Source organism: Pimephales promelas, chromosome 3, assembly GCF_988280905.1.
Source record: "Pimephales promelas chromosome 3, fPimPro1.hap1.1, whole genome shotgun sequence".
In the NCBI taxonomy this organism is placed as follows: Eukaryota; Metazoa; Chordata; class Actinopteri; order Cypriniformes; family Leuciscidae; genus Pimephales; species Pimephales promelas.
The window spans coordinates 36,319,244-36,331,350 of NC_142771.1; the positions used below are offsets into that span (position 1 = coordinate 36,319,244).

The window sequence follows — 12,107 nt, forward strand, 5'->3', positions numbered from 1 at the left end:
GTATTCTTGTTATTTTCAGAAAAAAGCCAACTTTAACAAAAAGCATGAGGCTGTGCCTTTCATGATTTTAAGTGTAAGTGATAACAGTTTGTGTTAAACACCTCATGCTTTCTGTGGTCATTTCTCAGGCGAGTGCTGGTACCACATCCCGTCCCCGCCGAGGCAGATGCTCAAACAGGTGTCTGTGGGCAGGACCTCCGTCTATGCTGTGGATGAAAACAGTGAGACACTTGTTTCCTCGCACCTCTCTTGTTATTTGGTTGAATGGAGCTGTGTGTGCTCGGAATAACTCAAACTTCATTGTGGGTGTCGATTTAAAGCATGCACGTTTTTCTATTTATGAATGGTTTGGAAAACCTGGATGATCAGCTGCATTTTGTCAAAATGTGAAGTGTGCAAACAGAGCACGGCTCCTTTTCCAACGTGATATAATGAATATCAGCCCCAAACATCAGTCTTAAAGGGATACTCCACTTTTTTTGGAAATAGGCTCATTTTACAACTCCCCCAGAGTTAAACAGTTGAGTTTTCAAATCCATTCAGCCGATTTTCTAATATTTAGAAGAATATCAGTAACCAGACAGTTTCTGGTCTCATTGACTTCGATAGTATATTTTTTTCCTACTATGGAAGTCAATGAGACCAGAAACTGTCTGGTTACTGATATTCTTCTAAATATCAGAAAATCGGCTGAATGGATTCGAAAACGGTAAAACTCAACTGTTTAACTCTGGAGGAGTTGTAAAATGAGCCTATTTCCAAAAAAAAGTGGAGTATCCCTTTAAAAGAGTAGTTCACTTTTAAAAAAAACATTTGCTGATAATTTACTCACCCCCATGTCATCCAAGATGTCCATGTCTTTCTTTCTTCAGTCGAAGAGAAATTAAGGTTTTTGATGAAAACATTCCAGGATTTTTCTCCATATAATGGACTTCAATGGGAACCAAACGGTTCAAGGTCCAAAAGACAGTTTCAGTGCAAACTGTTCAAAGGGCTTTAAATGATTCCAGACGATGAGTAAGGGTCTTATCAAGCGAAACGATCGCTCATTTAAAAAAAATAAATAAAGTTTAAGTTTTATAACTTAACAAATCCTCGCCTTGCTCTGTTCTTTGATGAGCGTTCGTGACTCTCCTGTTCAAACTCGATCATCAAAATGAACAAATCTTTTTTCGAGTCAATTTGTTCATTGAATGAACCATTCAGTTCCCAGTAAAGTCCATTATATGGAGAAAAGTGCTGGAATGTTTTCATCAAAAACCTTAATTTCTTTTCGACTGAAGAAAGAAAGACATGGACATCTTGGATGACATGGGGGTGAGTAAATTATCAGCAAAAGGTTTTTTTTTAAAAAGTGAACTACTCCTTTAACTTCCTCGATTTGATTTCTCTACCAAAGGACATTTTTACACAAATTAGGATTACGAGTAATTTGTTTTCCAAGGAACCGGAAGACACTCACTGAATTAAAAATGCAACCTGATGACGTCAATGCAGCACTGTTATGTGAAATGTGTATCGTTGCATACAGATCATCAGCTCAGTCTGTTTGTGCAGGTAATCTGTGGTACAGACAGGGTTTGACACCCAGCTATCCTCAGGGTTCTGCATGGGAACTCATCTCCAGCAACGTGTGCAAGGTGTCTGTGGGACCACTGGACCAGGTTTGTGCCCTTTACTTATGAGTTTTGATGTGTTGACTAACATACTAAAGCACACACGTAGTGTGGGGGTTTGGGGGGGGGCGCTATTACACATCCTCTAAGAGTATCTCCATATCAAAACACCAAGCAGAAACTAGTATTAAAAAAAGTCTGTAAAAAAAGTGCACTCAGGTCTAAGTCTCATGGCCCTCTATCAGAATCCAGAGTTTTGAGAAGATTGGAGAAACTTAATTTTTCACCCAAAAAAAAAAAACGAAAGGGGTACCACTGTCGTTTTTTTCTTCGGGTCGAATTTTTGAGTTTCGATATCTCAGCTCTGGAAGGGTCTAGAGCCTCCATTTTTGCACTCAGGTCTAAGTCTCATGGCCCTCTATCAGAATCTAGAGTTTTGAGAAGATTGGAGAAACTTAATTTTTCACCCAAAAAAAAAAAAAACGAAAGGGGTACCACTGTCGTTTTTTTCTTCGGGTCGAATTTTTGATTTTCGATATCTCAGCTCTGGAAGGGTCTAGAGCCTCCATTTTTGCACTCAGGTCTAAGTCTCATGGCCCTCTATCAGAATCTAGAGTTTTGAGAAGATTGGAGAAACTTAATTTTTCACCCAAAAAAAAAAAAACGAAAGGGGTACCACTGTCGTTTTTTTTTTCGGGTCGAATTTTTGAGTTTCGATATCTCAGCTTTGGAAGGGTCTAGAGCCTCCATTTTTGCACTCAGGTCTAAGTCTCATGGCCCTCTATCAGAATCCAGAGTTTTGAGAAGATTGGAGAAACTTAATTTTTCGCCCGAAAAAAAAAAACGAAAGGGGTACCACTGTCGTTTTTTTTTTTCGGGTCGAATTTTTGAGTTTCGATATCTCAGCTCTGGAAGGGTCTAGAGCCTCCATTTTTGCACTCAGGTCTAAGTCTCATGGCCCTCTATCAGAATCCATAGTTTTAAGAAGATTTGAGAAACTTAATTTTTCGCCCGGAAAAACAAAACAAAAGGGGTATCACTGTCGTTTTTTTTTTTTCGGGTCGAATTTTTGAGTTTCGATATCTCAGCTCTGGAAGGGTCTAGAGCCTTCATTTTTGCACTCAGGTCTAAGTCTCATGGCCCTCTATCAGAATCCAGAGTTTTGAGAAGATTGGAGAAACTTAATTTTTCACCCAAAAAAAAAAAAAACGAAAGGGGTACCACTGTCGTTTTTTTCTTTGGGTCGAATTTTTGAGATTCGATATCTCAGCTCTGGAAGGGTCTAGAGCCTCCATTTTTTGCACTCAGGTCTAAGTCTCATGGCCCTCTATCAGAATCCAGAGTTTTGAGAAGATTGGAGAAACTTAATTTTTCACACAAAAAAAAAAAAAACGAAAGGGGTACCACTGTCGTTTTTTTCATCGGGTCGAATTTTTGAGTTTCGATATCTCAGCTCTGGAAGGGTCTAGAGCCTCCATTTTTGCACTCAGGTCTAAGTATCATGGCCCTCTATCAGAATCCAGAGTTTTGAGAAGATTTAAGAAACTTAATTTTTCACCCGAAAAAAAAAAAACGAAAGGGGTACCACTGTCGTTTTTTTTTTTTTCGGGTCGAATTTATGAGTTTCGATATCTCAGCTCTGGAAGGGTCTAGAGCCTCCATTTTTGCACTCAGGTCTAAGTCTCATGGCCATCTATCAGAATCCAGAGTTTTGAGAAGATTGGAGAAACTTAATATTTCGCCCGAAAAAAAACCGAAAGGGGTACCACTGTCGTTTTCGGGTCAAATTTTTGAGTTTCGATATCTCAGCTCTGGAAGGGTCTAGAGCCTCCATTTTTGCACTCAGGTCTAAGTCTCATGGCCCTCTATCAGAATTTGGGAAGATTGGAGAAACTTAATTTTTCGCCCAAAAAAAAAAAACGTAAGGGGTACCACTGTCGTTTTTTTTTTCGGGCCGAATTTTTGAGTTTCGATATCTCAGCTCTGGAAGGGGCTAGAGCCTCCATTTTTGCACTCAGGTCTAAGTCTCATGGCCCTCTATCAGAATTTGGGAAGATTGGAGAAACTTAATTTTTCGCCCAAAAAAAACGTAAGGGGTACCACTGTCGTTTTTTTTTCGGGCCGAATTTTTTAGTTTCGATATCTCAGCTCTGGAAGGGGCTAGAGCCTCCATTTTTGCACTCAGGTCTAAGTCTCATGGCCCTCTATCAGAATTTGGGAAGATTGGAGAAACTTAATTTTTCGCCCAAAAAAAAAACGTAAGGGGTACCACTGTCGTTTTTTTTTTCGGGCCGAATTTTTGAGTTTCGATATCTCAGCTCTGGAAGGGGCTAGAGCCTCCATTTTTGCACTCAGGTCTAAGTCTCATGGCCCTCTATCAGAATTTGGGAAGATTGGAGAAACTTAATTTTTCGCCCAAAAAAAAAAACCCGTAAGGGGTACCACTGTCGTTTTTTTTTCGGGCCGAATTTTTGAGTTTCGATATCTCAGCTCTGGAAGGGGCTAGAGCCTCCATTTTTGCACTCAGGTCTAAGTCTCATGGCCCTCTATCAGAATTTGGGAAGATTGGAGAAACTTAATTTTTCGCCCAAAAAAAAAAACGTAAGGGGTACCACTGTCGTTTTTTTTTCGGGCCAAATTTTTGAGTTTCGATATCTCAGCTCTGGAAGGGGCTAGAGCCTCCATTTTTGCACTCAGGTCTAAGTCTCATGGCCCTCTATCAGAATTTGGGAAGATTGGAGAAACTTAATTTTTCGCCCAAAAAAAAAAAACGTAAGGGGTACCACTGTCGGGTTTTTTTTCGGGCCGAATTTTTGAGTTTCGATATCTCAGCTCTGGAAGGGGCTAGAGCTTCCATTTTTGCACTCAGGTCTAAGTCTCATGGCCCTCTATCAGAATTTGGGAAGATTGGAGAAACTTAATTTTTCGCCCAAAAAAAAACGTAAGGGGTACCACTGTCGTTTTTTTTTTCGGGCCGAATTTTTGAGTTTCGATATCTCAGCTCTGGAAGGGGCTAGAGCCTCCATTTTTGCACTCAGGTCTAAGTCTCATGGCCCTCTATCAGAATTTGGGAAGATTGGAGAAACTTAATTTTTCGCCCCCAAAAAAAACGTAAGGAGTACCACTGTCGTTTTTTTTTTCGGGCCGAATTTTTGAGTTTCGATATCTCAGCTCTGGAAGGGGCTAGAGCCTCCATTTTTGCACTCAGGTCTAAGTCTCATGGCCCTCTATCAGAATTTGGGAAGATTGGAGAAACGTAATTTTTCGTCCAAAAAAAAAAAACGTAAGGGGTACCACTGTCGTTTTTTTTTTCGGGCCGAATTTTTGAGTTTCGATATCTCAGCTCTGGAAGGGGCTAGAGCCTCCATTTTTGCACTCAGGTCTAAGTCTCATTGCCCTCTATCAGAATTTGGGAAGATTGGAGAAACTTAATTTTTCGCCCAAAAAAAACGTAAGGGGTACCACTGTCGTTTTTTTTTTCGGGCCGAATTTTTTAGTTTCGATATCTCAGCTCTGGAAGGGGCTAGAGCCTCCATTTTTGCACTCAGGTCTAAGTCTCATGGCCCTCTATCAGAATTTGGGAAGATTGGAGAAACTTAATTTTTCGCCCAAAAAAAAAACGTAAGGGGTACCACTGTCGTTTTTTTTTTCGGGCCGAATTTTTGAGTTTCGATATCTCAGCTCTGGAAGGGGCTAGAGCCTCCATTTTTGCACTCAGGTCTAAGTCTCATGGCCCTCTATCAGAATTTGGGAAGATTGGAGAAACTTAATTTTTCGCCCAAAAAAAAAAACCGTAAGGGGTACCACTGTTGTTTTTTTTTCGGGCCGAATTTTTGAGTTTCGATATCTCAGCTCTGGAAGGGGCTAGAGCCTCCATTTTTGCACTCAGGTCTAAGTCTCATGGCCCTCTATCAGAATTTGGGAAGATTGGAGAAACTTAATTTTTCACCCAAAAAAAAAACGTAAGGGGTACCACTGTCATTTTTTTTTCGGGCCGAATTTTTGAGTTTCGATATCTCAGCTCTGGAAGGGGCTAGAGCCTCCATTTTTGCACTCAGGTCTAAGTCTCATGGCCCTCTATCAGAATTTGGGAAGATTGGAGAAACTTAATTTTTCGCCCAAAAAAAAAAACGTAAGGGGTACCACTGTCGTTTTTTTTTTCGGGCCAAATTTTTGAGTTTCGATATCTCAGCTCTGGAAGGGGCTAGAGCCTCCATTTTTGCACTCAGGTCTAAGTCTCATGGCCCTCTATCAGAATTTGGGAAGATTGGAGAAACTTAATTTTTCGCCCAAAAAAAAAAACGTAAGGGGTACCACTGTCGTTTTTTTTCCGGGCCGAATTTTTGAGTTTCGATATCTCAGCTCTGGAAGGGGCTAGAGCCTCCATTTTTGCACTCAGGTCTAAGTCTCATGGCCCTCTATCAGAATTTGGGAAGATTGGAGAAACTTAATTTTTCGCCCAAAAAAAAAAAACGTAAGGGGTACCACTGTCGGTTTTTTTTTCGGGCCGAATTTTTGAGTTTCGATATCTCAGCTCTGGAAGGGGCTAGAGCTTCCATTTTTGCACTCAGGTCTAAGTCTCATGGCCCTCTATCAGAATTTGGGAAGATTGGAGAAACTTAATTTTTCGCCCCAAAAAAAAACGTAAGGGGTACCACTGTCGTTTTTTTTTCGGGCCGAATTTTTAAATTTCGATATCTCAGCTCTGGAAGGGGCTAGAGCCTCCATTTTTGCACTCAGGTCTAAGTCTCATGGCCCTCTATCAGAATTTGGGAAGATTGGAGAAACTTAATTTTTCGCCCAAAAAAAAAACGTAAGGGGTACCACTGTTGTTGTTTTTTTCGGGCCGAATTTTTGAGTTTCGATATCTCAGCTCTGGAAGGGGCTAGAGCTTCCATTTTTGCACTCAGGTCTAAGTCTCATGGCCCTCTATCAGAATTTGGGAAGATTGGAGAAACTTAATTTTTCGCCCCAAAAAAAAACGTAAGGGGTACCACTGTCGTTTTTTTTTCGGGCCGAATTTTTGAGTTTCGATATCTCAGCTCTGGAAGGGGCTAGAGCCTCCATTTTTGCACTCAGGTCTAAGTCTCATGGCCCTCTATCAGAATTTGGGAAGATTGGAGAAACTTAATTTTTCTCCCAAAAAAAAAAAAACGTAAGGGGTACCACTGTCGTTTTTTTTTTCGGGCCGAATTTTTGAGTTTCGATATCTCAGCTCTGGAAGGGGCTAGAGCCTCCATTTTTGCACTCAGGTCTAAGTCTCATGGCCCTCTATCAGAAATTGGGAAGATTGGAGAAACTTAATTTTTCGCCCAAAAAAAAAACCGTAAGGGGTACCACTGTCGTTTTTTTTTCGGGCCGAATTTTTGAGTTTCGATATCTCAGCTCTGGAAGGGGCTAGAGCCTCCATTTTTGCACTCAGGTCTAAGTCTCATGGCCCTCTATCAGAATTTGGGAAGATTGGAGAAACTTAATTTTTCGCCCAAAAAAAAAACGTAAGGGGTACCACTGTCGTTTTTTTTTTTCGGGCCGAATTTTTGAGTTTCGATATCTCAGCTCTGGAAGGGGCTAGAGCCTCCATTTTTGCACTCAGGTCTAAGTCTCATGGCCCTCTATCAGAATTTGGGAAGATTGGAGAAACTTAATTTTTCACCCAAAAAAAAAACGTAAGGGGTACCACTGTCGTTTTTTTTTCGGGCCGAATTTTTGAGTTTCGATATCTCAGCTCTGGAAGGGGCTAGAGCCTCCATTTTTGCACTCAGGTCTAAGTCTCATGGCCCTCTATCAGAATTTGGGAAGATTGGAGAAACTTAATTTTTCGCCCAAAAAAAAAAAACGTAAGGGGTACCACTGTCGTTTTTTTTTTCGGGCCAAATTTTTGAGTTTCGATATCTCAGCTCTGGAAGGGGCTAGAGCCTCCATTTTTGCACTCAGGTCTAAGTCTCATGGCCCTCTATCAGAATTTGGGAAGATTGGAGAAACTTAATTTTTCGCCCAAAAAAAAAAACGTAAGGGGTACCACTGTCGTTTTTTTTTCTGGCCGAATTTTTGAGTTTCGATATCTCAGCTCTGGAAGGGGCTAGAGCCTCCATTTTTGCACTCAGGTCTAAGTCTCATTGCCCTCTATCAGAATTTGGGAAGATTGGAGAAACTTAATTTTTCGCCCAAAAAAAAAAACCGTAAGGGGTACCACTGTCGTTTTTTTTTTTGGGCCGAATTTTTGAGTTTCGATATCTCAGCTCTGGAAGGGGCTAGAGCCTCCATTTTTGCACTCAGGTCTAAGTCTCATGGCCCTCTATCAGAATTTGGGAAGATTGGAGAAACTTAATTTTTCGCCCAAAAAAAAAAACGTAAGGGGTACCACTGTCGGTTTTTTTTCGGGCCGAATTTTTGAGTTTCGATATCTCAGCTCTGGAAGGGGCTAGAGCCTCCATTTTTGCACTCAGGTCTAAGTCTCATGGCCCTCTATCAGAATTTGGGAAGATTGGAGAAACTTAATTTTTCGCCCAAAAAAAACGTAAGGGGTACCACTGTCGTTTTTTTTTTTCGGGCCGAATTTTTGAGTTTCGATATCTCAGCTCTGGAAGGGGCTAGAGCCTCCATTTTTGCACTCAGGTCTAAGTCTCATGGCCCTCTATCCGAATTTGGGAATATTGGAGAAACTTAATTTTTCGCCCAAAAAAAAAAACGTAAGGGGTACCACTGTTGTTGTTTTTTTTGGGCCGAATTTTTGAGTTTCGATATCTCAGCTCTGGAAGGGGCTAGAGCCTCCATTTTTGCACTCAGGTCTAAGTCTCATGGCCCTCTATCAGAATTTGGGAAGATTGGAGAAACTTAATTTTTCACCCAAAAAAAAAACGTAAGGGGTACCACTGTCGTTTTTTTTTCGGGCCGAATTTTTGAGTTTCGATATCTCAGCTCTGGAAGGGGCTAGAGCCTCCATTTTTGCACTCAGGTCTAAGTCTCATGGCCCTCTATCAGAATTTGGGAAGATTGGAGAAACTTAATTTTTCGCCCAAAAAAAAAAAAACGTAAGGGGTACCACTGTCGTTTTTTTTTCGGGCCAAATTTTTGAGTTTCGATATCTCAGCTCTGGAAGGGGCTAGAGCCTCCATTTTTGCACTCAGGTCTAAGTCTCATGGACCTCTATCAGAATTTGGGAAGATTGGAGAAACTTAATTTTTCGCCCAAAAAAAAAAAACGTAAGGGGTACCACTGTCGTTTTTTTTTCGGGCCAAATTTTTGAGTTTCGATATCTCAGCTCTGGAAGGGGCTAGAGCCTCCATTTTTGCACTCAGGTCTAAGTCTCATGGCCCTCTATCAGAATTTGGGAAGATTGGAGAAACTTAATTTTTCGCCCAAAAAAAAAAAACGTAAGGGGTACCACTGTCGTTTTTTTTTCGGGCCGAATTTTTGAGTTTCGATATCTCAGCTCTGGAAGGGGCTAGAGCCTCCATTTTTGCACTCAGGTCTAAGTCTCGTGGCCCTCTATCAGAATTTGGGAAGATTGGAGAAACTTAATTTTTCGCCCAAAAAAAAAAAACGTAAGGGGTACCACTGTCGTTTTTTTTTCGGGCCGAATTTTTGAGTTTCGATATCTCAGCTCTGGAAGGGGCTAGAGCCTCCATTTTTGCACTCAGGTCTAAGTCTCATTGCCCTCTATCAGAATTTGGGAAGATTGGAGAAACTTAATTTTTTGCCCAAAAAAAACGTAAGGGGTACCACTGTCGTTTTTTTTTTTCGGGCCGAATTTTTTAGTTTCGATATCTCAGCTCTGGAAGGGGCTAGAGCCTCCATTTTTGCACTCAGGTCTAAGTCTCATGGCCCTCTATCCGAATTTGGGAATATTGGAGAAACTTAATTTTTCGCCCAAAAAAAAAACGTAAGGGGTACCACTGTCGTTTTTTTTTCGGGCCGAATTTTTGAGTTTCGATATCTCAGCTCTGGAAGGGGCTAGAGCCTCCATTTTTGCACTCAGGTCTAAGTCTCATGGCCCTCTATCAGAATTTGGGAAGATTGGAGAAACTTAATTTTTCGCCCAAAAAAAAAAACGTAAGGGGTACCACTGTCGTTTTTTTTCGGGCCGAATTTTTGAGTTTCGATATCTCAGCTCTGGAAGGGGCTAGAGCCTCCATTTTTGCACTCAGGTCTAAGTCTCATGGCCCTCTATCAGAATTTGGGAAGATTGGAGAAACTTAATTTTTCGCCCAAAAAAAAAAAACGTAAGGGGTACCACTGTCGTTTTTTTTTTGGGCAGAATTTTTGAGTTTCGATATCTCAGCTCTGGAAGGGGCTAGAGCCTCCATTTTTGCACTCAGGTCTAAGTCTCATGGCCCTCTATCAGAATTTGGGAAGATTGGAGAGACTTAATTTTTCGCCCAAAAAAAAAACCGTAAGGGGTACCACTGTCGTTTTTTTTCGGGCCGAATTTTTGAGTTTCGATATCTCAGCTCTGGAAGGGGCTAGAGCCTCCATTTTTGCACTCAGGTCTAAGTCTCATGGCCCTCTATCAGAATTTGGGAAGATTGGAGAAACGTAATTTTTCGCCCAAAAAAAAAAAACGTAAGGGGTACCACTGTCGTTTTTTTTTGGGCAGAATTTTTGAGTTTCAATATCTCAGCTCTGGAAGGGGCTAGAGCCTCCATTTTTGCACTCAGGTCTAAGTCTCATGGCCCTCTATCAGAATTTGGGAAGATTGGAGAAACTTAATTTTTCGCCCAAAAAAAAAACGCAAGGGGTACCACTGTGGTTTTTTTTTCGGGCCGAATTTTTTAGTTTTGTTATCTCAGCTCTGGAATGGGCTAGAGCCTCCATTTTTGCACTCAGGTCTAAGTCTCATGGCCCTCTATCAGAATTTGGGAAGATTGGAGAAACTTAATTTTTGGCCCAAAAAAAAAACGTAAGGGGTACCACTGTCGTTTTTTTTTCGGGCCGAATTTTTGAGTTTCGATATCTCAGCTCTGGAAGGGGCTAGAGCCTCCATTTTTGCACTCAGGTCTAAGTCTCGCAGCCCTCTATCAGAATTTGGGAAGATTGGAGAAACTTAATTTTTCGCCCAAAAAAAAAACGTAAGGGGTACCACTGTCGTTTTTTTTTTCGGGCCGAATTTTTGAGTTTCGATATCTCAGCTCTGGAAGGGGCTAGAGCCTCCATTTTTGCACTCAGGTCTAAGTCTCATGGCCCTCTATCAGAATTTGGGAAGATTGGAGAAACTTAATTTTTCTCCCAAAAAAAAACGTAAGGGGTACCACTGTCGTTTTTTTTTCGGGCCGAATTTTTGAGTTTCGATATCTCAGCTCTGGAAGGGGCTAGAGCCTCCATTTTTGCACTCAGGTCTAAGTCTCATGGCCCTCTATCAGAATTTGGGAAGATTGGAGAAACTTAATTTTTCGCCCAAAAAAAAAAACGTAAGGGGTACCACTGTCGTTTTTTTTTTTGGGCAGAATTTTTGAGTTTCGATATCTCAGCTCTGGAAGGGGCTAGAGCCTCCATTTTTGCACTCAGGTCTAAGTCTCATGGTCCTCTATCAGAATTTGGGAACATTGGAGAAACTTAATTTTTGGCCCAAAAAAAAACGTAAGGGGTACCACTGTCGTTTTTTTTTCGGGCCGAATTTTTGAGTTTCGATATCTCAGCTCTGGAAGGGGCTAGAGCCTCCATTTTTGCACTCAGGTCTAAGTCTCATGGCCCTCTATCAGAATTTGGGAAGATTGGAGAAACTTAATTTTTCACCCAAAAAAAAACGTAAGGGGTACCACTGTCGTTTTTTTTTCGGGCCGAATTTTTGAGTTTCGATATCTCAGCTCTGGAAGGGGCTAGAGCCTCCATTTTTGCACTCAGGTCTAAGTCTCATGGCCCTCTATCAGAATTTGGGAAGATTGGAGAAACTTAATTTTTCGCCCAAAAAAAAAACCGTAAGGGGTACCACTGTCGTTTTTTTTTTCGGGCCGAATTTTTGAGTTTCGATATCTCAGCTCTGGAAGGGGCTAGAGCCTCCATTTTTGCACTCAGGTCTAAGTCTCATGGCCCTCTATCACAATTTGGGAAGATTGGAGAAACTTAATTTTTCGCCCAAAAAAAAAAAACGTAAGGGGTACCACTGTATTTTTTTTTTCGGGCTGAATTTTTGAGTTTTGATATCTCAGCTCTGGAAGGGGCTAGAGCCTCCATTTTTGCACTCAGGTCTAAGTCTCATGGCCCTCTATCAGAATTTGGGAAGATTGGAGAAACTTAATTTTTCGCCCCAAAAAAAAACGTAAGGGGTACCACTGTCGGTTTTTTTTCGGGCCGAATTTTTGAGTTTCGATATCTCAGCTCTGGAAGGGGCTAGAGCCTCCATTTTTGCACTCAGGTCTAAGTCTCATGGCCCTCTATCAGAATTTGGGAAGATTGGAGAAACTTAATTTTTCGCCCAAAAAATAAAACGTAAGGGGTACCACTGTCGTTTTTTTTTCGGGCCGAATTTTTGAGTTTCGATATCTCAGCTCTGGA

At 41.2% G+C, this 12,107-nt stretch overlaps 1 protein-coding gene across 4 annotated transcripts in view; it reads left to right on the forward strand.

The window, feature by feature from the left end:
* tecpr1b (tectonin beta-propeller repeat containing 1b) overlaps positions 1-12,107 on the forward strand; it is a 117,691-nt gene that overhangs the window by 31,068 nt on the left and 74,516 nt on the right. For 3 of the 4 annotated variants that reach the window (XM_039686232.2, XM_039686233.2, XM_039686234.2), the window contains 2 exons: positions 129-221; positions 1,558-1,664. In XM_039686232.2, coding sequence (XP_039542166.2) covers positions 129-221; positions 1,558-1,664 — 200 coding nt within the window. Of the gene's footprint in view, positions 1-128; positions 222-1,557; positions 1,665-12,107 lie in introns of those variants that run through there. The other variant, XR_016155193.1, reaches the window with a different exon arrangement.